At 39.9% G+C, this 27,542-nt stretch overlaps 2 protein-coding genes across 6 annotated transcripts in view; both read right to left on the reverse strand.

The window, feature by feature from the left end:
* The window catches only part of shank1 (SH3 and multiple ankyrin repeat domains 1), a 68,535-nt gene extending 58,547 nt beyond the window's left edge, over positions 1–9,988 (reverse strand). For 3 of the 4 annotated variants that reach the window (XM_067476447.1, XM_067476446.1, XM_067476444.1), the window contains exon 1: positions 9,604–9,988. The gene's annotated coding sequence lies outside the window, so the exon portion shown is untranslated. The remainder of the gene's footprint in view (positions 1–9,603) is intronic. The other variant, XM_067476445.1, reaches the window with a different exon arrangement.
* Positions 9,989–13,544: 3,556 nt separating this feature from the next.
* kmt5c (lysine methyltransferase 5C) lies at positions 13,545–26,600 on the reverse strand. 2 transcript variants are annotated; one of them, XM_067477404.1, is made up of 9 exons: positions 26,237–26,600; positions 25,628–25,760; positions 24,951–25,116; positions 24,624–24,733; positions 23,534–23,697; positions 23,109–23,128; positions 22,705–22,841; positions 22,413–22,570; positions 13,545–20,752 (listed from the first exon to the last, which is right to left on the reverse strand). In XM_067477404.1, the coding sequence occupies exons 2-9, from the start codon at positions 25,738–25,740 to the stop codon at positions 15,390–15,392; spliced, it is 6,231 nt and encodes a 2,076-aa protein (XP_067333505.1). In that variant the 5' UTR covers positions 25,741–25,760; positions 26,237–26,600; the 3' UTR covers positions 13,545–15,389. The 2 variants fall into 2 exon arrangements, with proteins under 2 accessions (XP_067333505.1, XP_067333504.1); XM_067477403.1 differs by having other exon boundaries at positions 22,401–22,570.
* Positions 26,601–27,542: the final 942 nt, after the last annotated feature.

Here is a 27,542-nt window from a genome sequence, read left to right on the forward strand (position 1 = left end):
TTTGTGTATAAATGAAGGTGATTTAGATTCAGGCTCTGTGAGATAGGACACATAAATGTTTGGGTAGTTTGTGTGTGTGCACTGAATTCAACATTATGCAGTTGACCAGTCATAATAAACAGGACAAATGTAGAGATTTGTAACTAATATTTGGCAAGTGTTTTGGTAAGTGGGCCGTCGTAATTTTACTTTATGTTAACCAAATGTTAGCATATGGGGGCATTTTGCGAAAGTAACGCAAAAGTAAGTTGCGTTGGAAAGTAATGTTCTAATTTAATAATATATAATGTATTATTTTCTATTAAGTAACATTCCCAACACGGAGCAGTGGTATGGGTTTGATGTGATGTGCTTGCAAGAACAAATGCTCTCTAATATTTGATACTGCAACTGGACAGTTAATTTTAATTTATTTGTTTGGCCAATAAAATATCACAAAATAGTAAAAACTCCCCATTGCAATTTCCAGAAGTTCACATTTTCAAATGCCTTGTTTAGTCTGTTCAACAATCCAGAACCCAATGATTTGCAATTGAGTACAACAGGAAACAATAAAAAGTACTGCAACAAGCAGCTTGAACTGGATAATTTCAGTTATTTTGCTGATGATAAAAATGATGAATGCTGATCATTTTTCTGTTGATTGACCACTTGATTATTCAAGTAATGAGTTCAGCTGCACTAATAGAACAGAACAAGTCCTGTACATGCACAAAGAGTATTTTTATGTATGGGGCCACAGAGTTTGTTAAAGTATCTCTATTCTCCACAGAAGATATGAAGACAGTCATTCGGCTGGGGAACCAGAGAGCTGAGATCACATTCAAATAGCCTGCTAATTAATTTGCTTTATTTGTCATAGCCACGAAATCTCTGCGGGACTGCAGAAAATCAGTGCTTGTTCTGTGCTAGCTGATATAAGTGTTTGCTGCCTCTTCCAGGATGAGTAATATCCTAAATCACACAGATTAATCTCACTTGTCTGGCTGAAGAGCTGAAGAGGTGGCTCAGCTCAGAGTGGCAGGACCCACATGCTGCTATCTAGGGCCCCACTAAAGTCCAAATAGGGGCTATTAGTTGGCAGTGCATGGGGAGCTCATGAATAAATAAGCTACAAAAGGAGTAGCTGTAGGGGAGGAGATGACCTGAACATACGCAGGGCTGTGAAATATTAAAAGATGGATGCTGCTCCATGACCGCAGGCTCCAAATGGGTGCCTAACCATGTGGCAACCTCCAGGTTGTTCCTCTTGTTTTCTACAGTCCACCAGAAAGCAAATCACTCTTCCAACTTCACGTCTCAATGTCAGACACATTCACAAAAGTGATTCTGTTTTGCCTCACTCAGAATAATGTCCTTTGAAGTCCTGTCAGAAAGTGCCAGCCATCAGCAGAGTAGGCGTAGCAATCGAGATTTTGATCTTGACCTGCTGGGAGTTGACCAAAGCTGGGATTGTGATGAGTGTGCAGCTCTGACAAGACTAAAAAGCTGACTTTTACACAGTTGTTGGAATTAACCACCTTCAACCAGAAGACAGGACAAGAACTGTAATACACACTCGCTTGTACACACACAGCGAGGTAGACATGAGCAGAGGGCCAAAAGGTGGACAAAGCTGTCACAGTTTGAGAAAGCCTTGTTTGATCAAGTGAGGGGAGTTTTTGTGACTCCCTGATGTTCAGCAGCAGCTGAATCAGCACTTCTTCCAGGAAGGTCTGTGGTTTCACATTTCAAGTCTTTTGAGTAGAAAATCTATTTCCACAGACAGAAAGAGCATCCCAAATAGAAACATTATTTAAACACTTCTCATCCACTTCATTCTCAGAAGTTCCAGGCTATGGGATTCTTTCATACATTCTAAACAAATGACAGTCAACTGTGACCTATAATAAATAATTTTATCAGCTCAAAATGAACATAACTTAGCTGCACATTTCTGCTCTTCGCTTATCATTATACGGATAATTAGTATTCACATAATCAAATAAAGGCATTGTTCTATTGTGCAACTTTACACAAATAGTATCACAGTTTTTACTACAACTATTTAGTAGCTATAATTACTAGTTACTTTGCAGGATAAGATGATTTCCGTCCTTCAGTGTTCAGTCCCATTTTCAACTGTTGTTAAATATTTCTTTTTTAAATAAGTTTTACCTAATAATATCATTAGAACTGGTAAAACGCAGTACTCTAAGCCCACTGTGGAGAGGTGCTGTGATTAGCTTCTGTTATCCAGACTCTTTGAACAGTACAGGCAGCAGTGCAGGGTTATTTACTTCTCAAGGTCCTTGAGTGAGGTTCGTCCCTCTAACTATCAAAAAAGGTCAATCATTTTTATTGGAATGGTTAGTACTATTCATCACTGTAACTGATAATAATTTATTTATACTAATGCCTGAAGGCCGGGGCAGAGTTTTGCAAAGTGAGAGAGAGCTGGAAGTGGACTGATATTCAATAAAATGCTACCACTGACTTGACTCCCAAATGTTGCATATTGTAATTTTAAGTTGTTGAATGGGGGACATTAACAGAATTGTCCATTATTTCTTTGCAAACCAGCTGTCTTTCATAAAAAAAATGTTCACCGCCCCAATTATCCAGATACTCACTTTTGACATGTGACCTGTTTTTCTTGTCATCTGGCTTTAAAGTAACAGATAAATAAAAATATAAGATGAGAAACAACTCAGCCACCGATTAAGTCACATTTTATGAATTTCAAATTCAGAGTGGGAAAGCCATCACATGTTCACTGTTTTAAGCTGAGCTATTTAGGCCAATCAATACTGCTTCACATCAAGCAAATACTGTGGCCTATATATCCTTTGCCTGGATCCATGGATTCCTTCCTGCCTTATTAGTTTTGATCAAATATTCTCTTACTGTGCAATTCATTCTCAGCATATTGCTTGGACTGACGATCTCAATAATTTTCTGATCAGTGGCAGCAGTCTTCTGATGAAATACCTTAACCCTGCAGAGATCAGAACAATATATTTGTTGCCTGCAAATATCCCCACTGTCATTTCACACTTGTTTAATGGTTTTCGGCCATGTCACAATCATAGCATCCCTCTGAGCCAATTTCACATCCAGCACCACCTACCATGATGGAACTTGCACTGTCTTATGTCCAGGAGAGTTGGCAGGATGTGCTGTATCTCATATATCACCTCCCATTCATGCTGCCACTGTTACTATAAATACTGCCAGCTGTGCTTCCATTATTAATGCAGCAAGATGCCCAAACCTACCCTGGCCTGAACATCGCAGATTCATCATCTCCCTTAAACTTTAAAAACACCCACTGCTGCCTACTGCTGGTGCAAACTCATACATAGAGACAGGCAGAGAAGGTGCATGCACACACCAACACACACTTTGTCCATGACAAGTTCACTGGTGGAGTAGGAGGCAAGTTGGGAGGGAGAATCAGCATGAAAACCATGAAAACCAAAAATAACCATTGCATCTTGATGACAGATCAGTGTTTGAAAAAAAACTTTCATCCAATATGGAAGAAAAAGGCTGTAGCTGGGTGGAGGTGAACGGAGTTGAACTCTTTCTTCTGGAGACACAGAAACATGCCGAGATATAATACTGTAATTTTTAGAGGTTGCAGAGAGAGAGAGAGAGAGAGAGAGAGAGAGAGAGAGAGAGAGAGAGAGAGAGAGAGAGAGAGAGAGAGAGAGAGAGAGAGAGAGAGTAAAGAATAAACTCTACACTAGATAATGTAGAGTTAACAATAAAACCACAGAATGATTCTTCCATCAGCTGCTGCAGTTTCCCTGACAGGGTTACACTGTGACAAAAGCAAGATGACGCAGCTCGACACCTTTCAATCACAAGTAACAAACCTGACACCACTTGAAGTTTGCACAAAGCACCGAGTCATATGTTGTGACAGCAACATCAGCACAAATCTCAACAAAAACACTAAGGTCTTGGACTGTACTGACAAACAATATGACAAGTATTTGAACATATGGACAACTATAACTACTGACTAATAAGATTACAATCATAAGATTCGTTGAGCAATATGCATCAATACGCACTGCCAAACCAGATCACCGGCTCATAAGGAATTATTTGACCTCAGCATCCAGTATGGCATTAGGGGTTACACAGCTAGCAAAGCTCTCACACATTTTAGTGTTTCTTAAATGAATTCTTTTCTAGTGTGGAGTGTGTAAGATTTAGGGGCATCTAGCAGTGAGATTGCAGATTACACATTGCAGCCCTCTGAATCCCCCTCTGTCCCCCGGTATACAGTGTCCAGCTGGATCGTGTCACTAACACTGTCAATGCTCGTGTCAAGATATTATAATTCCCATGTGACTGCTGCACCAGAAGAGACACTCTGTATTTCAAAATAATGGAATGTTTTTAGTGTAAAGGAGCAGTAACCGGAAATGAGTGGTTTAGTTAACAGCGCAAAGTTTGTGTCCGAGTCTGTCAACAGCCAGATCTATAAAGTTATAGCAATTGCGTGAAGTTTCTGTGACCATCAGGACATTAAAGTGCACAGAACCCCATTAGGTTCAAGTGAGTTTATCTCAAAGTAAAACAACTTACTAACTGTGTGTTTGTATTTATGGCAGGTCTGCTGTTATGATCAACAAATATCAGGTTCTGTACAACGTTAATGTTGCAGTGATCTCAGAGCTTTGTAGCAGTAGCTAATTTTAATAAGTAACATTAAGCACTGTTATTCCCATACATGCACAAGTGGATTTGCTACTTTGTAATATGAACAGTGTATTTCTGCCATTAGCATTAGCTGGGTTAATAGTGCTCGTTATTTTTAAATTAAACTGATTTCAGGTTGTTTCAGGTTTCTTTTGTCATCCGAGGTTTACACTGTGTTTGCATTTTTACAGTGTTACGTGACGTGTGGATTTCAAATTTGGAGTGTCACCTAATTCAACCTGACAATGCAAAATTCTGTATAGAGCCAGTGTTTGGTTTGTCCCTGGGCTACTGTAAGAACATAGCTGTGAACAGGGTGTGTCCTTGAATGGGATGGGCGACCCACTCTCTACATATAAATAAAGGCTGATTTTAAGCTAAAGAAACGTTTTTGTTTTTTTTTTCTCTAATGAAAACATCATTCTGAATACTATTATCCAACAATGCAAATAGATACTATTTAATTTTACACACTGCACCTTCTACTATCACTCTGAGTAAAAAGCACAGCATCCAAAAATTGACTGTATTTTTTGATGATGAATTCCCAAGTTTCACACAACTAAGAAGTTTCTATGTGCAACCCATTAATGCAGCATCCAGATCCTGCAGCTGATGTTTATGCTGCTGCCTCAGTTGTGCACAAATACAAACTATACTCCACCCTACAGTCTGATCATCATCCCGGGCCAGCATTGCTCCACTGCTGCCAAGCATCTGCTGCTGCTAAAAATAGCAGCACCACTTTGATGATGCAGCGGTGACTGTTGGGAGAGCACAACCCCCCCAACCCGCCTCTCAATGGCGCAATTAGCCCTAATAAACTGAGAGTGAATTCATGATGCATAGAGAAGTCTGGCCAAAGCCCTCTGAACCCCCCAAGCCCCCACAACCATCAGCTCTAATTATCATGAATGGAGTATTTGCAATGTGACAGATGTGATCATTTTGTAAGGAGAGGAGGTGGAATAGGAAGTGTGAAAGTTTTCACCGTGGCATTAGAGAGAAGCGCGAGAAATAAGATACAGTGTGTGTGTGTGTGTGTGTGTGTGTGTGTGTGTGTGTGTGTGTGTGTGTGTGTGTGTGTGTGTGTATGTGGGTGTGGGTGTGGGTGTGTGTTGGTGGATGTGGGGTATCCCATTGGGAACTAAAGCCAGCCTGCTATAGACACTTTTGGTTTTACCACAGGAGGCAGAGCTGAAGGTAGGAGCTTAAGGCTGAAGCTTAAGATGTTGAGGTTCTCTTTGGGAGTGACGAGGATGGACAGGATCAGGAATTAATCCATCAGAGGGACAGATCATGTTAGATGTTTTGGAGATAAAGTCAGAGGCCAGATTGAGGTGGTTTGGACATGTTCTGAGGAGAAACTGTGACTATATCGGTAGAAGGATGCTGAGGTTGGAGCTGCCAGGCAGGAGGTTTAGAGGAAGACCAAAGAGGAAATTTATGGATGTAGTGAGGGAGGACATGAAGTTAGTTGGTCTGAGAGAAGAGGATGCAGAAGACAGGGTTAGACCCTATCCCAGCTGTAATTGAGCAGCAAGTCACGTACAACATACAGGAGGACAGGAGTGCATTACACAGAGACATAGATACAGAGACAATCATTCACACCTACGGGCAATGTAGAGTCTCCAGTACACCTATGCAGGTTTTAGAGTTGTTGGAGGAAAGTCATGCAAGCACAGGGAGAACATGTAAGCTCACACACATGCTCACTTCTGTCTTTCAGTATAAATATTCATGACAGACAAGCATTCATTTTCCACATTACAGCAGGTAGAGAAATGATAGCCTTTCCCTCACAAACACCTGACCGACTATTAACACTAGACAGAACCATTATTCTGTCTTGATGAAACAGTCACAGACAGTGAAATGAGTAATAGAGACAGAGATGAAGCAATTGGTTAAAATATGTGTTGATAGAGGAAGGCTAAATGTCACAGGGAAAGGAAGAAAAAACAAGAGAGAGGACAATGCTGAAGTAGGACAGAGCACAGGGGAGGCCTGTCTGTCCCAGATCAGTCGTTTATTGCCTGCAAGAGAGGGAGAAGGAAGGAGTGAGGTTTGAGAAAATACAGAATGGATTGAGAGAGTAAACTAAATGGCTAAATCTGGAGTTATGAACTACATCCCCTTCTGAGCAGTGTAGCAAATATTGAAAAGCAAGTTAAGCTCCAATTCCTAATTGGGCAAATAAACAAGGGAAGAGGCTGAAAATCAAACAAAAGCATAATAAGAAGAAAAGCAAATCCCTGACAGTTGGACTTGCTGGACATCAGAAACTGAGCAGAGGGAATAAAGGTCTAAAAAATACTGATTTTGACCCTTTCTCTCTTGGTCATGCCCTTGTGAGATAATCATTCTGAATAAATGTAGTTTGAAATAATACAAAAAAAGCAACATGTATCTGCTTTTTCTCTTTGAGTCAGGTACATTCTCCTCTGATGCCAGGATTTTGTGAACTGTATGAGTATGAGAAGGTGAGGGAGGAAATGTGTGTGTAAGTGTGGTGTTCAGTAAAACCTTCAGACCGAGGCAAAATTAACAGTACTTCGCCACTAAGTTTAAATATGAATTCAGCTGCTTGACCTTGACTCTCTTTGTGTCAAGCAACATCTGAAATACACCATGGCAGTTACTAAACAGCAGCTACATCAGCCTGGTCAACCACATTAGTTGACTTCCTTGAAGTTAGCCTTGAAGCCGTGAAATTAATTGAGCTCCGGGGGAGTCAATCTAAACTGTTTCAGACTTAGCGAAACTGCACTAAACTGCCAAATTTCTCCAGACTGATATCCGCTGTGTTTCTTTAGCCAATTCCAGAAAAAAAAAATGCTAAATGGGCAGCTAGATGTTCACATTCTGTGATTCAGATATTATATCACACTCGTGGAAGACAGTTTAAAAACAAAATTATATCTTTATTATTTTTATAAGTCCATTTTCCCGTATTTCTTATGATAAAATCTTAATAACATAAGGTTAAAATTGTGATCTGTGTTTATTAGCATATTCATTAGCCAAAGATGTATGTCAAAAGTACTAAGAAAGTTCTCAAAAGTTGTGCTGATGAATAGATTTTAAGCCCAGAAACTCCCGCATAAACACCTTTTTGTATTAAAAAAAAAAATCCAACAAATCAGTAACTCTAGCACATGATCGGTTGGCTCATCATCATTGGTCAGATAAACATGATGCTGATTGAACCGCTTTGTCCAAATGTGACATGTAACCTGGCAGGTTAAGACTTATTTCTTTATATGAGCAAGTGAAGCGGCACTAAAACTGATCTATTGAGAGCAGCTAGCAATGAGTTAGTGTGCAGCGACTGCTCGACATCAGTAGGAGATGAGTGCGTTTGAACTTGGAGCACCTCTTGACTTTATTCTTTAAAGAATAAAGTCAAGCAAAACATGTCACGTATAAGTTCACCAACACTTAACATAATAATCACTACACACTGACAAAGGCACTTCAGTTTTAAACATTAACTCACACTATATGCTTCTCCAAATCTCCCATTAAAGCTCTGGCTGCACCTTTGAAAGTTTTCATTGTTACAAATGATACCCATGTCGCTGCCCCTGAAGCACCACATCACATAAGCCTACAAAGCATGGCTAGCATGTGCATGTGTTAGATACTATGACTATGTGTGGGCAATGTGCCCGTCTTGTGCCACCGCCCAAACCTCTTTGAAACAGAAACTGAACGCACACAGCCATATATCTCACTTCTTAACACCTCGGGCAACTTATTCTCAGTTGAGCTTCCAGTTCTGCTACATTATGCTTCCTTGCCTTTCTGTGCAAGACTTGTGTGTAATTATGTGTGCCCCGTAACGTGACCTGTGACCATCATCTTTCTGTGGGCTGTGTTCGGTGGAGACACAGAAATCTACAAATAGACTAAACTCAGATAAATGACAGGCACAGACCACGTTTGTCCCTTGCTTGGCCCCGGGTGGCCCTTTTGTTGTAGAAGCAGTGACTGAAGTGAGTGGATAGCGGTTTGAACACCCACTATCACATTCATCTCCTGGTTAATGCACAGTAAAACACCTCCCATACCTTCTGAGTGCATTCATTTCCATTTTGGTAATGCAAAGTTGAATCTGTGTCCAGATTCATCCATGCATATGCTGCCTTTACGTGCTATAGGCAATATGTCAGGTTAGCTAAAAAGGGATTTAGGTCATTTTATGTACTGTTTAACCTTTATTAAGCACTGAGAAGTGGGCTGCTCTGTGCACCAGATCATCAGCAGCCGTTGGTATGCATGCAAAGGTATGTTGGAGGGATTATCATATTAACACAATGATAAATTTAATTGTTTAGATAGCATCTTTCATACATTTACCTGTGTTTTTGTATCAATAAAACACTCGTAAATTTCTAAATGTAATTCCTTGTCTTGCCTGATTTACAAATCTAAGCCCCTCCACTGTCCCTCCTCTTCTTTTTTTCCTCCCACTTTCTCTTTTGCCATTTCTCCTTCTGCCTTTCTATAAAGCTGGGATAGTGTATTCATCTGCTGGCATCAAGGAGTAATCCACTGTCAAACACTGCTCAGTTTGCCTTCCTGGTGTCTGTTCATTTCTCGGCAGATCTTCCCAAGCCTGATTTGCTTTTCTCTTTCTCTCAAGTGTTTAATTGTTCTACTGCTGCACGTTCCATTTCATTCCATGCTCAAACAGCCATGTGACAGAGGAAATAATGTTTCACATCAATGCAGTAAACTTGAACATGCAATCCTCCTCCCACCCCCTGCTGCGCACATACACCATTCTGAATCCACCACTATCCCTCCACAAACATAAAATCATGTTCTGCTTTGCCATACATCCTATGTATCACCATGCATGCCTCCTTGAGAGAAGAAAAAAAATGAAAACATTCTTACTGTCTTCTACTAATTCCTGAAGAAATACAGAATCCCTTTTCTGGAAAAATGGACAGAAGTAGAAAAGAGAAAAGGGGGAGCCCAGCGGTTGCCAGTTGCAGAGGAATAAGAAGTAAGGAGGGGTGAGCTGGAAGATGATGAAGACTGTGGTAAAAGAAGAAAAGAAAAGAAAAAAATAATCACTGCTGCATGAAGACCCTTTTCCTTCAGAGCCGCCGCCGCTGCCACGAGAAATTACAAGGTGTCCAGCGTGCTTCTGTACGCTGAGGGATGGAGCATTATCCTCAGCTCCTAGCCTGTCCTCCAGCAGCAGCAGCTCTGTAGTAACACTTCTATCTGCTCAGTCCGGCAATCTCCCCATCCCTCACTCGCTATCCTTCCCTCCTCCCTTCAGCATGTTCAGAGTGCCCCCCTTTCTCTCTCTCTCTCTCTCTCTCCTTATATTGGTTGGTTGGCTTCTTTCTCTCATCTCCCTCCCATACCTCTCTCTCTTTTTACAGCCCCCCTCCATCATTACCCAGATACAAGGCATACCCCTCCCTCCTTCCCATCTATCTGTCTTCTCTCTCTGTCTCTCGCTCTCTCTCTTTTTCTCTGTGTCTTTGATGTTTCGGAGTTAGACTCTTAGCTGTGAAAAGAATCTGTCTTTTTTTTTCTTCTTACAGAGCACCACAGAATACAGTGGGATCCACCCAGTGGTGCAGAGATACATACATACACACCAAAATGCAAAAAAGACAGCACAATTATTACCACACAATCTCAAGAACAGAAGCACACAAATCAATCATCTATTAAAACAGAATTTTTCATTTTAACAGGTTCTGTCTATAATCTAACGAATATATCCGAATTAAAGCTCCGTAACAGTGATTCCAATATGAGCGTTCTCACACACTGAAACATAAATTAGGAATGAAAGAGATGTGCTTAAGAGGATGAGGGAAGCCACTGCTGCAATGCTTATTACCATATATAGAGGGGTGGGGGGACTGTGGGTGGAGAAGGAGCCTTCTACTGATGAGCTGAAGTGAATAGCAAGTAGAAATCAACTCGATTATGCCAATCAGTGATGAGTGAAGCATGTCAAATGGGTCTCATGGGCTTTGACAAACTAACTCCTTTAATTGTTGGAGGTGAGGAGGATATGTGGTCCATGAGGGTTTTATATAATACCAATGATCACAGAAAATACAGATGTTTTTCAGCAGTTAGATCTGACGCCTGTGCTGCTGGCTGTCCTGACAGATCTCCGTGGATTTTCCAATGAGACCCCACTGCCCCAGAACAACCAAGTAACAAGAAAAAACAAACATCTGCTAGAGAAATTCCCTAGATGGAAAACTATCTGGTTACAGTTGATGCTGATGAGTGCCTTACCACATGTCAGAAACTGGCACAAGGTCACTGGATTAATGAATCAAAGATGCCAAGCCTTCCTGCATCAGACTGTTATTGATGCAACGATTATTTAGAAGACAGTGAAATATTCCCATTCCCATTTTATTCTTCCAGTCAAGTCAAAAGGCATGTATGATATTATTAGCATGACAAAAATAAATGCCAAATCGTGGCATCATATGTCAGGCATAGCCAGGGAGTCTGCACATGCTTCAACTCAAAAGTTGCAATGACAGGATAAAACTATGACAGATAAAACTCTTTACAGAATAAAGTCAAGACTATAAAGATGTATAGAGAAAACCCAACAATTGCCAATAAAGTGGCAACAATAACTATATATTTAAACACTATCCTTCACTCTGTATTCTCTTATTAACTACATTACATCCGTTAGCTCTAAGCTGTGTTTTTAAATACGCAGGTGAATTAAATGAACCCTTCCACCTCCTTCACTCATTCAACGACTCATGTGGAGGTACATTTCTCCCAAACTTGACTACTCAGCCTGTATTCGGTTGATTTAGTCTATTTTATTAACTCAAACTAAAGGAACAGTATTAATTGGGTGAGTGTAAGTAAACATTTGCAGTAAGCTCAAAAAGATTGCTGTGCTTCATCGAAACCTCACAAGCAACTGCAGCTTGTACAGGGAGACAAGGGAGATGTCTTAATAGCAGACAGGTAGACTTAATAAAGAAAGATAGCTATAATAATGGTAAGAGCAATATCCCTGCTTGTGCAGCTGACATATTTATTTAGCCCTCTGTCACATACACAGGGCTTTGGTTCAGTCATAATTTACACTAATGCACTGACATCTCAGCCAGTAGGCCGTCATTTGGTGTCTCTGCCACCTGGGAAATAATGTGCAATGCCAGTACATTTCCGTAAAGCTCTCTCCTCTGAAGGTGTATTTCCTCTTCTCTCCCAGCCTAAGCTTGTTTCTCAGCATTTTTCAGCATAATGACTTGTGTTGCCTTGCTGCTTCACCAAATAGGTGACTCCTTCACTACTGATGGTGCTTGAAGCACTCTTAGCTCATACAAAATCCAACAGTACACTGACACAGTCAGCCATTTCACAATACTCTGACAGATTATAATCCCTAGAGAGTAGGGAACATGGCGTCATGTGGCTACATACACACAGAGTTAGGGTTTAATAGACTTGTAATGTACACAAAAGGAAGACCAGGATTTGGTGAATTAACATCTTTAAGAAACATTAAAAGTCTGAAACCCTATTAGGGTCAAAAGAACTGGAAACTATTTTATGTGCCACAAAATGGAATTTTATTTTGTGTAAAGCTGTGCATGCAGTAGATCATTTTAAAAAGAGTGGTCGATACTCAAAAAGGTTTACCAAGGAAATGTACCCTGAACACTTACACTTACCTCGATCATTTCTTTAAAAGTGTGATAAAGTCATGTTTTAATATTTTTATGTAAACAAAATGATTCATTGAGACATGCATACTAGAATTTTATGTGTGCACTCCGTCCCTTTAACTATGCCATCTCTGAGCCATCCATTCCCTCACTGCTGTAATAGATTATCTCTCTTTCTGTCCTAATTATGAAGAAACTGTTATACTTGGCATCAGAATTAAATGCTCGGCTGTTACTGAGAGTTAGAAAAAAAAGCAGAATTGGGTCATATGCTGGAAGAACGGAGAAGTAGGGGGAAGAACAACACAAGGTAGGGGAAGGAGGTACAACCTGGGCATTGCTCTGAGCCTGTAAGTTAACCAATATGTTAGACCAGGAAAATAGTGAAAATAAAAACTTTAAATAAGAAATGACTGTGAAATGTTACTTAACTGTTAACATCCTTCTGTGAATTCGAAACACATACGTATTAACATCAAAATATACTCACTGTACAAAAGGTAAAAGTGCTCATTATGCAATGTAGCACGTCTCACTTCATGCTGTAGCCTGTAAAGGCGAATTAAATTTATTTACTGCAATGTGACTAGAGCCATCAGATAAATGTTGTAGGGTGAAAAGTGCCAATACTTACCTCCACATTTCAGCAATGTAGAAGAATTAAGTAATTTAAGTCACCTGTTGGGCTGAAGCATCAGCCCTCCTTGTCTGAAGACCAGCGAGCCTACCTACATGAGGACGGCATCTCATGAAATGTAAACACTTTTCTTATAGGACTTTGCTTTGATGTTTTCTCCCTAACTTACATTTTTGCTTGCCCTGTACCCCATTTGTAAGTGTTTGCTAAATGACTAAATATAAATATTTAATAATAATATAAAATAATATTAATAATATAATATTATAATATATATAATATTAAATAATCAATTATATCCATAAGTAATTTTATTAATAAATCACACTATTATTTGCGTTTGTGACTATACTATACTTTGTGACTTTATGCTTCCCTCATCTTTATTCTATAAATACAACAGTTTTCCCTCCGTACAAAGTTGCTTCTTTGTTTCATATTAGGACAATTGCACAAATAATGGACATTTTTAGATGTCTTGCAAATATCAAACAAGAGTCAGAGAAAAAAAATACAAAAGAAATTAAGTGTCTTTAATGATATAGGCTACATTTGTACATTTCTACAGCAGACTTTCAGTTAAACTAACTGCCAATTAGAAAAAAGACAACAATAAACTGTCTCTACTGAAAGACTGGATAAGATGTCAAAAGCTTTAAAATTAAATACTTGATGTAAATATTCTGTTCACAATTTTGCTCCATTAAATAATAAAAAACATCTAATAGTTATAACAATCAATTTGAAATATAAATTACATTAAAGCACCATTTCAAGAATGAGGATATTAAAATAAATAATTGGCCTTTCCATGATAAGACAGTACATTTTCATAGTACTATAAGGCGGTGCAGTCACACTGAACACTCCTGTCCAACAATGTCAAATGGTTTCAACATACAGTACAGTTTAAGAATGAAGGGGAATGCTCACGTGACTTCCACAATCAACAGCTAATAACTATGATTACAATATAAACATCTATGTAGCTCCATCAGCAACAACAAAATAACAGGCAGTAACTACTGTAGGTGAAGCACTATGTAATAACCTGTTCTTTTCTTGGGAAAAAAAAAAGAACTAAATAAATGACGAGTTACTGTTTGAATGGGCTGTTATGTTTTCTACTGTAACAGGGTGGTTTTTTAATATATCTCTTGAACTTTTAACTGGAAGAATTCCTTTTACAATGATCTCATACTGTACTGTCCCTCAATCCACTAAACACTACCTTAAACATATTGCAGTTTATCCCACTAACTCATCCATATACAGCAGTTTCTCAAAGTAGCAGCTGTGAAAAGCTGTAGTTCATGTTGCCCATGTGTTCACCCCGTAGGTCCTCGGGGGGGAAAAAATTAAAATGTGGGAATTTCAGTCCCTCCAGAATGTTGTGGACGATGTTTATTGTTGCGGTTTAAAACGCTTAATTGTGCAGAAACTTTTCTAAAAAAAAATAAATAAATAAAAATTGCTATGAATGTCGCAATGTTTTTAATAAGTTTTAAATTGCAAGGTCAAACAAAATTCATAGGGATTGGTTGAACTAATTATTACGATCACATCACCAAATCAACTTCTTGGAGGGACTGATATTTATTGTATGGGGTCTGGATACCGTTTAACTGTACACTTTTCATGAACAAGCCTTTCATTTATGCACTAATGATCTTATTTAATCTGGCACAGCAACAGTCACGCGTTCAAGTACAACAGCACACCTTACTTGGACCCCTCAAGACCTGCTGGCTAAATGCATGCACACACAGAGTTATATGCAGACAAAATGAGAAAAGAGCTTACTGTGAGTATAAAAACGAGGGTAGAGCGTTTCAACAGGTGCTTCAAAAAGTCACAAGAACATATCAAAGACTGAGGCACAAAACTGCCTTTTTAAAACCTACCGATACAAGTACCAGAAACCAATTACGGGGCATCTGTCTCTACTGCCATTCAAGGCATAGAAAATTTCATACAGCTATGTTACAGTACAGTAAGAGGGCTTTCAATGTTTACAGGGCCTGTAGCTTTGAACTCAGTCAAATATATTTTTGTTGTAAATTTGGTATTCTCAGCAAATGTGTAGCTATTTCAAATTAAAAAAACCATACAGTTGTTAACCATACAGCACACTGACACACCTTACATAAAACCTTGTACAAGTCATTTATACATTAACAGTCCATTAAAATAATGCTTTAAAAAAAGCCAACCAGTCAATGGACCTTAATTACTGGCAGACTATGAATTACACTGTTTACAAAAACATTTTGCTGGAGATACGGTATAATCCCCTGTAAACAAAACAAAACATCATCAAATGTACTCTGGGGTTCAGTGACTCCAGCGGGTTTAAATCAATCCGAGTACTGGAGATCTAAGTCTACTGTGCCATCTGTTACCACTAACCGCACTCTCTTGGGTTTTGTGGCACCCATAGAGTGAGATGTTGTAACAGGTCCATAGTGTGGTACACCATGTTGTTCCCCAGGTTGGCACTGTTGCTGCATGTCCTTCCTGCAATGTTCATCCTGACCTTTCTGCCCTGAAAATCCACCCAAGGAAAAAGACGCTGGGTTTGAAAGTTGGGGTCCATAGGGCTCAAGAACCAGCCGCCCTTGTGTGCCTGAAGGTTCCATCAAGCAATGGTAGGTGTAGTTTGTTGAGCCAAGTCCTGGACAGCCTTCAGCCCCATCCCTGAGACCAAAGGTCAATGAATGATCTCCAGTGAAGTTCAGTACATAGGGAGGACCTTGATAACCGTAAGGGAAAGAGGCTGAGGAGGCCGAGGACTGACTCTTGTTTGCTGGTGTTGGTGTACCAGGTGGTGGACTGTGCACAACTTGGGGGCTGTTATGTTGAGACATCGGGGAAAGTGAGGAGGTAAAGCTGAAATCATAAGGGTCTTGCTGAGTGTAACATGCTTGGTTTTTATCTGAGGTTGATGGAGTGGATCTATCTGGTTTTAAACTCTTGTCTTGTGGAGATAAATAACTCTCAGACATCTTACTAGGAAAGAAGAAGGGTCTTGGCAGCGCCGAAAAGTTCCTGTAGGTCATGTTGGTTTCACCGTTTTCATGCTTATCAGATGACATTTTACTTTTACTAAAAGAATGAGGGAACGCGGAGTTAAGTCTGTTGAAATGAATGGACCGGTTAGGGTTGCTGGAGGAACCAAGATGGCCTACATCTTTTACAAACCCTGGGACAGACAAGTTGCCTTTGTGATGGCCGTCTGCACCAACCCCAATCTTCGGACTGGGCTGGGTCTTCTCAACAGCACCTGATTTTGCACCAAGTGTTCTTGACATAATAGAGTGACTGCCAGCAGCAGCGGTGTCTTTACAAGGTGCACTATACAAGTTCTGACTCTGGTTACCCCCCTGAAACTTAAGCACCCTGTGAATAACCGTGGAGGGTTTTTCATGGAAGTTGAATGGATTGTCAGGAGGATTGCTATTCTTCACAGTGAAGAGGTGAGGAGAGAGGAATTTGCTAGAAGTTTGTGATGACGGGACAGACTTTGTCAAGCAACTCTGGGACATTTCTTTAACCATGGTTGGCTGCCCACTTGGAAAAGACTGCAATTTATTAGGAACAGTCATACGATGGAAGGGGCCCTGGGTTTTAAGGTTAGTCTGGGCTTTTGACTGGCTGGTGTTTGGCCTGACATTGATGGAGGGCTGGGTTGAAGTAACAGGATACTGAGATGTAACAGAAGATGATGCTGCACCAAACAACCGGGGCTTGTTGAATACAGGTGGGGACTGAGTTTTTAGATCTTCTTTGGACAGCCTCACTCCGGAATTTTTACTTATAATTCGATCCCTTGCAGTCAATTCAGAGTGACCAAGACCTGAAAAACTAAAGTTGGGATTAGTTGGAATTCTGTCTTTGGAGTTATCCTTCACTTCAGATTCCAGAGATACAGAGTCACCTTTGGAAGATATCAGACCTGGAAAAAACTGCAGATCCTCACTGGTGAAGTTGTTTCCTGGACTGGGAGGGCCAAGGTACGGTGTTTCTGTAGTCCATGTGTCGGATGGGCTGTGAGAGAGGGGACTGCTGAAAGGATCTGTAGGTGGATCCAGAGAACACAGATCCGATGGAGAAGATGGAAGCATGTTCTGTGGCTGATAATACCCCTCAAAGTTGAGACACTGAAAGTCCAAAATATCATCACAGCAGTTTGTGAAGCTGGGCTCACTGGAAAGCATGTTATCTGCAGTTGTGAAGGGAGGAGACTGGGATGGGGGGTGGATGACCGAATTTGAAGTACTGGAAGATGCTGTGGACTTTTCCAAAGTCTGAGATGAACACAACCCCTCAGAGAGCCTAGAGAGGCTGTTGTCAATTTGTTGGAGTGTGTGACTAAGACAAGTGGTGGGTGTTTCTACAGGCCCACACTTGCGCGTTCTCTCCATTTTCTGCCTCTGTTTCCTTCCTCCACTGTTCATCTCTGGCCTTTCAATGATTCCATCTGCAGCCGAGGGTAGACTTTCAGTTTTATTGTCATTAAGAGGGGAAGACAGAGATAGTGGTGACAGGGACAAGGAAAATTGTGGGGGTTCTGGTTTCAGAATGGCTGAGCTGCATTCTTCTTTAAGCTTGCTAAAATCCAGGCAGCATTTTCTTTGTTTCCTTATAACGTGACTCTTTTTCTCTCTCTTTAGTTTGGGCTCTACTTTGAGTTCGGCTTGTATGAGGTCCTCTTTACTGTCCACCTCCCAAATATCCTCCGTCTTCCTGCGTAATTTAATTACAGGTAATGGAATGCCATTTAAATCCAGTTCAAGCTCATGCTTCTGTTGTGACCCATTTTCAAACAAGCAGCAATTCTTAACAAAACGATCTTCCACTTTGGTTTCTTGGTTTGCAGCTAACAAAGACTCCCGATCGTTTTTCTGACTCTCATTTTCTTCTGGCAGTTGTTTAACTCCAGCCCGAAGCTCTCTATCATGCTTCTCTTTAATTTCTACTTTGTCACTGTTAAATCCAATGCCTTCACATGTATTTTTAACATTTCTAATGTCTTTCTCTGACTTTGCATCTGTGGGGGCATTTAGAGTTTGCCTTGCACTTACACGCTCGCCCCTTTTTTTCAAATGGTGTAATCGGTTTTTTGATAGCTTACTAGCATGTACATGAGCTTGAGCGGCCTCCATCTCCATGTTTAAAATCGATACCGAATCCATGATGGCTTTGAAAGGATCACATGTTACTAATTCATCTCCTTTTTCTGTCTTTAATGCTATATTTTCAAATCCTGCACTTTGCATCTCCCACACTTTGCCTCTACTCCTTTTGAAACGAATCTTAAAATTAAGGCCTGGCTTTGTCTCCTCCACATCACTTTGTGATGTGTCCACATCATCTTTCTTTAGAGATACAGTTGAAAATTGATTTTTACTAGAATTTCTTGGGATTGAAGCAGAATCCTTAGCTTGGTTGTTCCCCGCAAGCTTATCGCTCTGCAGTATCCGAGTCCTATAAATCTCATCCTCACCTTTTCTCTCTAGTTTACACTTCCTGTCTTTCCTTAAAAAATGGCACCGCTGAACTTCATTAGCTCTAGAGCGAAGCACTCTGTTAAAGCAGTTTTGTTTTGTGATCTTTTTAGGAGTTAACTTCTGGAGTTCAGTGCTTCTAAATCTGCGTTTACACTCTCTTTTCGCTTTGCTACTCTCCTCTGTACACATGGTAGGGTCCTGCCTCAGTGCTGCTGCTGCTGAATTTAACGAGGTGGCTTCTTTAGGAGCTAGAGCCAAAGAAGATTTTAAACCTTGGTCAGAGTCTATTTCCACAGAGCTGCGAAATGTACGTTTCTTTAGAGGTATGTTGGACTGCATGTGTGTCTGTGGATTGGCGTCTGGATGCACATTAGTTGTAGCTTTTGCTGAAATTACGGATTTATGAGGTAGTGGATTGAGGCTGGTGGCCGGTGGGTCATTATGCTTCTGCGACAGCTGCAAACTATCCACCCTCAGCTCAGTCTTAACTGTAGCTGGATCATCTTTCCTCTGGTGTCCCTTGCTCCCTTGCTTACCTACTGTTTTTCTTTTCGCTGCTCTAGGCCTCATCTTTCGTCTTCTACTAAGCCTCCTCCGCACTGAACGATGGTACCTGCCTCCATTTATTTTAGTAAGTTCTGCTTCCTTCTCAGCACTCTGCATTTCTTTAGAGGTCACAGTAGAAAACCCTCTTCCTACAATATCCCCCTGTAATTTCTTATCCATTAAGGATTTATCTTGTCTTAAAATATCAGATAACAGAACCTGCACTTTCTTTATGACAATATCTTCTTCATGCCTACTTACTGGCTGCTTACTCACACCTTTAGCTATCAGTTCTGAAAGTTCAACTCCATCCTCTGTACATGGATTCTTACTTTCATGCTGGTTATTTTGCCCTATAGTTTTTTCACAGTAGAGTGTAGTACCTTCACACCATTTTTCTTCTTCCTTTGTTTTTTTACCTTTACATTTTATTACATTATATCTATCAGTAGATAAAGCATTTTTCTTTTCTTTCTGTCCTTCAATTTTAGCTTTTACACTGTCCAGTTGCTCCTGTTGTATACTATCTTTTTGTATTTCAATAACCTTGTTATTCTCGCTAGGAGATAAATCTCCTACAGTTTCACTTGCTTGTCGCTTCCTTGCATTACCTTTGGTAATAGCCTTGAAACACATTTCCCTGACCCCTTTGTTACCTTCAGCTGTAGAGATACCCAAAGCTCCTCCCTGCCTTTTCTGGGATCTGGACACTCTTTTTTCTGATTGCACTGCCAGAGCTGCAGGTCTAGGACACTGGCCCCGTCTACTCCTTCCTCTAAACTCTACTCTCCCTTCCCTGGTAGAGTTTTGTTCTGCTTCTACGCTTTGTGGCACTGTTAACCTTGTTAGGTTGACTGTAAGGTATTGCTTTAGCGATATTAGTGGATTGTCCCCTATTTTCTGTGACCCATCTGTGACACTCTGAAAAACATCCAAATGGGGAGAAGCTCTGACAGTCTTCTGCTCAGTTTGCTCAGCAGGTGGATTTTGAGCCTTGTCACTGATACAGGATTCAATGCTGCTGCACTTGTTGCTTTGACTTTCTGTAGCTGCTTTTTCAATCTTTTCTTGTTTTATTGCACTGGAAGTTGTATCAATCTCAACATGGTTGCAAGCAGTTGGAGTATTAGTGGACACTGTTTGATGTGTGAGCTTGGTGCGAACCATGTTTCTTGTTCTTGAAGATGTCCTCATGGTAACTGCCTGCCTGTTCACAACTTTGACAGACTTACCATTAAGATCTGCACTATGTTCTGCAGGTCCACTTTTCTGATAAAGTGACCTTGATGAATTTAGAGTGAAAGGCTTTAAATTTACCTCACTAGTGTTATTTTCCTCACAAGTGAAATTCAATTCTCTCAGATGGCTCCCTTTTGTCTTCACTGCCTCCAATTGTTGCAGCAAGACCCTTTCTTTGCTTTTTGGGTCCTTACAACTGATTAAAAAATCTACTGAGTGGCGTCGTACTTTGATCCTTAGGTCCCTTAGGGTAACTTCAGACAAAAGTGGAGCTGTCCATCGCCGTTTGGCTGTGGTGGATTTCAATGGGCGCTTTGCTGACCTTCTGTGCTTCTCTCGTCTCCACTTCTTTGTTTGAGTCAGTTTTCTGTTCTTCAAGGCATTTCTCCTCATCTGCTGGGTAAAGGAATTCCTTGAGGGGATGGCTGTGAATGAAAGACAACAAGAAGCAGTTGAACTTGTAGTGGCTCTATACAAAACATTTTTATTCATGTGTATTTTTATTTACCATACTGTTGCCTAAAAAACAAGTGCATTCAAAGAAAAGGAAAGAAATCATTTGAAAAATAAAAATATGAGGGTCTGAAATCAGATCCTGAGCACAGCCTCTGGACATTTTTCGTGAGAGGTTCAGTTAAGTTGATGTAAATTAATATTCTATACTGTTAACACTTCACTGCATAGCAAAGTCTGCCTGAGGTACCACCCAAGCATGTTCATTTAATCTATATGTTCTTAATGTTGATGTGTGATTCTTTAAAAAGGAAAAGGAATTCCAGCTCTCCAATTTGAGCTAAATGGCCCTTAATCAACAATGAGAGATGGTTGTTCTGTATGCTTTACAATAAGTCATTTTGCAATAACCTACTGAAATTTCAGAATGAAAAAGCTACAAGGGATTTTTTCTGTTTGCATTCACACCATCAATAGGAACAGTGTATGCATTTGTTACTGTGGTGAGTCTGCGGACTCAACCAATTATTATACACCGATGTCAAGCATAGTTAGGCTGAGAAAGTAGCTCCTCTAAAAAGATTGTATTTAAATAGCCTCAAAATGGCATTCTCAGAGCTTTTATCGTTCATAGTTCCTGCAGTGCAAACACACAAAAAAGCGGGAACTTCAAAAGTATTACCAAAAGTTCCTGAGGTCTACAAAACACCTCATGCAATGGTGAATTTACCAACAAGTAAAAACAAGTGAGGCTTCACTATCAAACTTAATTTTGTTACAGTAATTTTTAACAATACTCATAAACAGGACAGCAGCTAACAACATCCTGCCTACTGATACAATATGCAGATAATGTCAGAGTGAGCCGATGTAGACAGAGCTGCGAATTGTCCAGAACAAACGAGTGGGCCTGTTGACAAGTTTCTATCACGCTACTGGCATGGTTACATTTTTTTCTTTTTTTTGACTGTCACTGGTTCTTTTTTCCTGGATGTGCTGTAAACAAAACGCAGTGTTCTCCCCAGCACACTTTGTTATTTCATGCCGTGCCTTCTGCACACTCCATCAAGCCACCTCCCCTCCCTGAAATCAAGAGTTTCTTCTCATGGGAGTACATTTCTGACTTTGACAATCTACTGCCGTTACATGTGTGAAGCAGTGATATGCAAAAAATAGGCTTTAGTGAGGCTTGTTGTATTGTATATTTATTGTCTATTTACCTGTGATGGTAAGTAACCTAGTCCACAACAGTTTAAAGAAATGTTTTCTAGAGAACATTTATATCAAAGCTTTAGTTATTTTGAAGACGCAGCTTCTTCACCCATCTAAACATTAAATGCTTTATCCAAATTATTTGTATGGATGGCAACAAGAGTCATGGGTTTAAAGTTCTGTTCAGTTAAAAAAAAAAAAAAAAACAGCATCTTTACAAGTGAGAACTGTATGTGCTGGACGATTGTTAGTCCAACTACTTCACAGCACAAAAACGAAAAATCAGTCTTGCACGATTTAGTTTTTTTTGTTGTTGTTGCAGCCCTACTACTTTTTACTACTACCCCAACTATTGCTTTTCACAATTATCAATATTTGATAATTAAAAAAAAAAACTGAACAGATTACCTTTAAAGATACCTGAGTGTATTCCTGGTAGAGGCCTTGTAGGAAAATGACCCTTCTCTCTGTGATGACGAAGATATCGCTCTCTCAGGCGGTACTTTTGGCCCACGGGGTCCTTTGTTTCTTCACATTCAGGCAGCTTCCCTCTGTGTCTGAAGTGACCCTCTCCATTCCTAAAGGACAGGAAAAAAAATAAATTAATAAATCTTACATTTAACAGCCAGCCATTTTTTTCATTACAGATTCAAAATTCTCAGTTTTGCACAAAACTAAATAATAAAGGACAATGAACAGATGATTAACACACCTCTCACAGGTGCAGCATTCACACATTTCATTGCCTTCGCCAAAAAAGCTGGCACCATAGTAACACGTGATCTCCTCCCCAGGTGAGATGGGTCGAATCACTTCAACACAAGCAATATTCTTTTCACCAGGGACGAACTGGGCGGGTTTAAAAAAAAAAAAAAAAAAAAAAAAAAAAAAAAAAGAGAGAGGAAAAAAAAACAGAGCAAAAGACAAAGACAAAGGTTGGTTGCCCCATGGGATACAAAGACAGAGCAGTTAGGAAACAGAAAAGGAGTCCAAGTCTGCATCTAAAATACAAATATCAATAAGCAATATTTCACTAATATTTGTCAGAGCAATACATCAATATTTCAATTAGTCAAATCTCTTGAGTGCCAGTGATAAAGTGATATTGCCGATTACCTTGCAGTTTGGTTTGCAGTCTTTAACCCAGAAGGAAAAAAAAGAGACAGAGATAAAATATTTTAAGTTATTAAAGAATCCCAGGCGTAAATAAAGGACATTTCCTTGATCCATTGATCATTACTGAATTCATTTTTCTAAGGCTCAAAGGTTAACCTCATATCTGTACCAAAGGCCTCTTTTGATAATGTCAATAAACTGGCATAAGAAAGGCTTGAATCAGGCTGAAAGTGACAGCAACTGCCAATGTTATGTTTAAAATGTTAGTATTGAGATTACCTTTTATTGACATTTTGACTACAGACTATTCTACTGATATAACTCAAAGGCTCACAAACCCTCCAAAGTTTATTTTTTATTGCTGTATGTGTGTGTGTGTTTGTGTGCACTAGTAAAGAATGAGTCATCAATGCAAACAAACTCACCATGGTTAATGAAAGCTGCAGGCCCAAGCCAGAGCTGAGCACAGCGTTTGCGTGTAGAATACATCACACTAAAGTCATTGACTCCTGCCCTCAGCACAGCACTGTCTGCAGGGCTCAGCTCTGCTATGCAGCCCAGCAGGACCTCCACTCGCTCTCCAACAAACCTGCAGAACAAGCCAAAAAATCTGCACTTATCATACAATGTTTTCAGAACAGAACACCTTTTCATAATAGATATATCTATTACTAGACTGTCCTCTTTTTCCAAGGTCTGGGTCAAATGAACTAAGAACCATAAAAGTTCTTAGAACACTGTTTTAGGGAACCTTTTCAACTTCTCCTTTAACTAATCAGCCAAATGCAGCATTGAGCTGTTTTTCATCCTAGGACTGCTGTTTTATTATGTTTTCATATACATTGATGCAAGAAAGTCCCCATTTAGATTAAGAAGATAAAGTTAGTTTATCCAGATTAATCAATTTTAATATCTTGGCACCATAATATTAGCTGCGTCAGCTGAAATTAGGGTGATCTCAGCAGCCTCTAGCCCCGCTTTTCAGTGTTCTGCCCATTCTGTGTCTCCACAAGGAAGAACAGGCATGCAGTCGTGATTATGGTTCACAATCAAAACTGTAATTTTCAGACTGTTGCTATATTAAGTTTAATGCATAAAACTCCACATTAAAGATGTGATCAATTTACCTAAATGTGTACATTCAGATATTACACTGTAGATTTCACCACTGTGAGAGTGCTGCCACGTGAAACTGCAGCAATTTCAGGACCCTACAGCCCCATTCTGTGTAAGCCTACTGCCCCATCGCTGAAGAGACAATTGACAAAATGCATTTTCATGGATATTACAAAACGCGGCAGACTCACCTTAAATCAAAAAAGAAATACAAAAATGGCTACCAACCTGTGCCGTTTCAAAGTTCCTAATGGCAGTATTAATGCAAACAGGAAAAAAAAGGCCCTAAAACAGAGTGATTCTGATAGAAGCTCCCCAGGGGGTTGTCTGGTTCAAAGGTGCCTTTATTTGTTGTTTAGCTATCTTGACAAATACAACTTTAAACATGTGAGTGATTACCAGTGCCTAGTCGAAGTTATCTTTGCTCCATTGGTCTCTGAGGAGTATCTGTCGCAGGGCTCTATCTTGACACCGCTATCCAACAGGAAGGCACTGAGGTAGCGATAGACCTAAAGATATCATAAAGTAGAGAATATTATTTAAATCTAAGTACGAATTCAAAAAGTAGTGGTTGCAGCTATAAGGAGGAACCAACTTTTTTGTTTTACATGTTTTATCTAAATAAACATTAAATTGTGCTTTCATGTGACATTTATTCAATATTTATATTCAATATTATAGTATATTTATATTTAAACTTTCATGTAAGCTTAAACATCAACTCACATGCTGTCTCAGCAGCTCCTGTCGATGGCTTCCCAAGGCATTAAAGTAGTCACCAGCCAGTTCACCCACTGTCAGTGCCTCAAACGTAGCACTGAAATCATGCATGCGCTGAAAGCGCAACAGGGTCTCTTTAAGGTTACCCCATCGCCGGATCTCTGGTGGAGGACTGAAAAGCAGAGACAATCAGATACTGGCACATAAAACGAGAACAAAAGAGGAGTAAGTGTAAACATAGTCTGTGTTAGTCCAGTGTGTGTCTCTGTAAAATATGATTCCTGCTCTTGCATGACCTAAATTATCAAAACTGTAAGACTGAGAACTGCATTTGAATATTCAAATTTGACAGAAAGCTTGAATCAAATATACAGCTTCAAGCTATTTTAAAATGTTTTGATTGTTTGCTATTAAACATAACAACTTTCTAATTGTAAATGGATAGATTACAGTATGGACAGTACTGTACAGAAACTGAACTGTCTTTTTGCAATAAAATACTTAATTCAAAACACTATTATTTGTCAAAATAGATCATCTAATTACACTTACAGTCAGACAAGAATAAATCAGAATAATAGCGTATTCAGAAATTATTATTACATGTGTTAAATACAGATTGCTGAAAATTTACATTTTAGGAGCGTGCTTTGTTTGACACTTCGACACGTCTGAGAGGTTACCTGATATTCATTTTGTGGGTGCTGAAGCCTAGCAGAGGGTCCAGCACCAAACTGGTGGCCAGGTCATCTGTCTCACACAGCTCCTTCACACTCATTCTAGTGCATCCGTCCATTGCCTCCCACCATCAGCATGCTGCAATCACAGGGTCAAAGTAACGCTATGACAACAACAAACAACAACCATTAAGAAGCTGTGCATTTCTGCGGATCTTGTCTGCAAATTGCATAACATTCACACAACTTGTTCACTTGCTAAAGTTAGCTCACTAATCCGTTATGCAAGTCGGTCTTCACTTGTATACTACGTTTATAATTTCTGCAGTAATCAGTACATGATAACGTTAAGTGTGAGTTAAGAACGTGACTCGGTTCACGTTAGCCTCTATGGAACATTAGCTTAGCATGTGAGCTTGCTGGGAAAATACGGTAGGTTAGGTTACCAGCTGACGAGCGGAAAAAGCTAACATTATGATAGCACTAGCGGTCTGCAGCTAACGTAACTGTACTATTAGATCGCTAATAATATCCAGGTAATTAGTGAGAACCGCTTTGTGAAGCAGTATCCTCCCACAATGATGCAGACTAAAGAAGTAATAGTCGAAAACATACCTGGGAGTCTTTTGTAGTTAACGAAAGAATCGCCAGATAGACAATTTATCACAAGATTGTCGCTTGCGACGGAGGCAGGGAAAGTTAGCCAAGCAACATGACCAGCTAGCTTTCCATCGTCTTGTTGGCTAGCCCGGTCAGCCGCATAGGAAAAATGGAGACCCCGTTACTTCTGGAATTTGTTGGTTTGTTGACCACTGCAAATCCTAGTTTGGATCTCAAGAGCAAAACATGCACTGCATACGATGACAAATTATCTCAAAATGTATATTGTATAGCTAGCTAAGTAGCTTAGGACAAGGCTTTTTAGTAGCAAAAGTTGATGAACGACATCCACTGCAACCAAACTAGAGTTGATCACGCCCACACGCTGCGCGATTCGCTGAGGTCAAGGTCAATTGTGCAAATCAAACGCAGTTTCTTCATTTTAAGCCCTGTGATTGGTCAGAACTGTAGTAGGTGGGTCTATGCGTGTTTTAGGTCTACTACTATTGATAACAGAGCAGGAGTGAGTATTTCCCATGATTACAGTTGTCCCTGTTTAAGAGCGGTTTTAGCTCAGATGGCAAAGGCAGTCGTCCACAGACCAGAGAGTCACTGGTTCGATTCCCGGTCCCGAATATACGTCAAAGTGTAGACACTGAACCCCTAACAGCCCATTCCCATCTATGTGCTGGTTTAATTCCCGTAGAAATTGGGTTGCAACAGGAAGGGCATCCAGCATAAATACAAATCTGTGCCAAATTAACATGTGGACAATGATCTGCTGATCTTCTCACAGAATAAGACTGCTTGAATAACTTGATGCAGTTGTGCCTGCTAAAACATGCACATTAAGCTTCAGAGCTATAAATTAGCATATGCTAAGCATATGCATGATCATTTGGAGCTGGTATTTGCATATAATTGTACTTAGTAAGCAATTCATCAACTTTCAGAGAGTCACAGATTAATTTGGCATGAAAAATGAATTACTATTTACGCACTTTACATAAAAGGTTAAGCAATTACCCTTTAGTATAGTGGGAATTCAGGGGCCATAGCTCTAATCAATATGCTGTTCAAGTTAAAAATATAAGTTTTGTAGCTGATGTATGTCAACATTACATCAGGGGTGTCAGTTTTTACAGCATTATTCATTGGGTACTGGAAAAACTTCTCTTGTGGGTGCTCTTTCTCTTTTGGTAATAAACCAGAATTATGAAATAGATTGTTATCAGGTGCATCTGCCATTTTTCTTACTGCTCAGTTTGGACCTTAGGTACAGCTGCTGTGTTACTCGTTATTTAGTTAAAAAAAAAAACTG

Source organism: Channa argus, chromosome 15 (genome assembly GCF_033026475.1).
Source record: "Channa argus isolate prfri chromosome 15, Channa argus male v1.0, whole genome shotgun sequence".
NCBI classification, from domain to species: Eukaryota; Metazoa; Chordata; class Actinopteri; order Anabantiformes; family Channidae; genus Channa; species Channa argus.

Excerpts from the sequence above, each read along its gene's own strand:
- kmt5c (XM_067477403.1), bottom strand. The coding sequence starts at position 25,740 with ATGGACGGATGCACTAGAATGAGTGTGAAGGAGCTGTGTGAGACAGAT. Across the intron at positions 23,698-24,623 it reads ATAACTTCGACTAGGCACTG|GTTTGTTGGAGAGCGAGTGG; the intron begins GTAATCACTCAC and ends CTTGTTCTGCAG. Across the intron at positions 23,129-23,533 it reads TGCAGCTTTCATTAACCATG|ACTGCAAACCAAACTGCAAG; the intron begins GTGAGTTTGTTT and ends TCTGGGTTAAAG.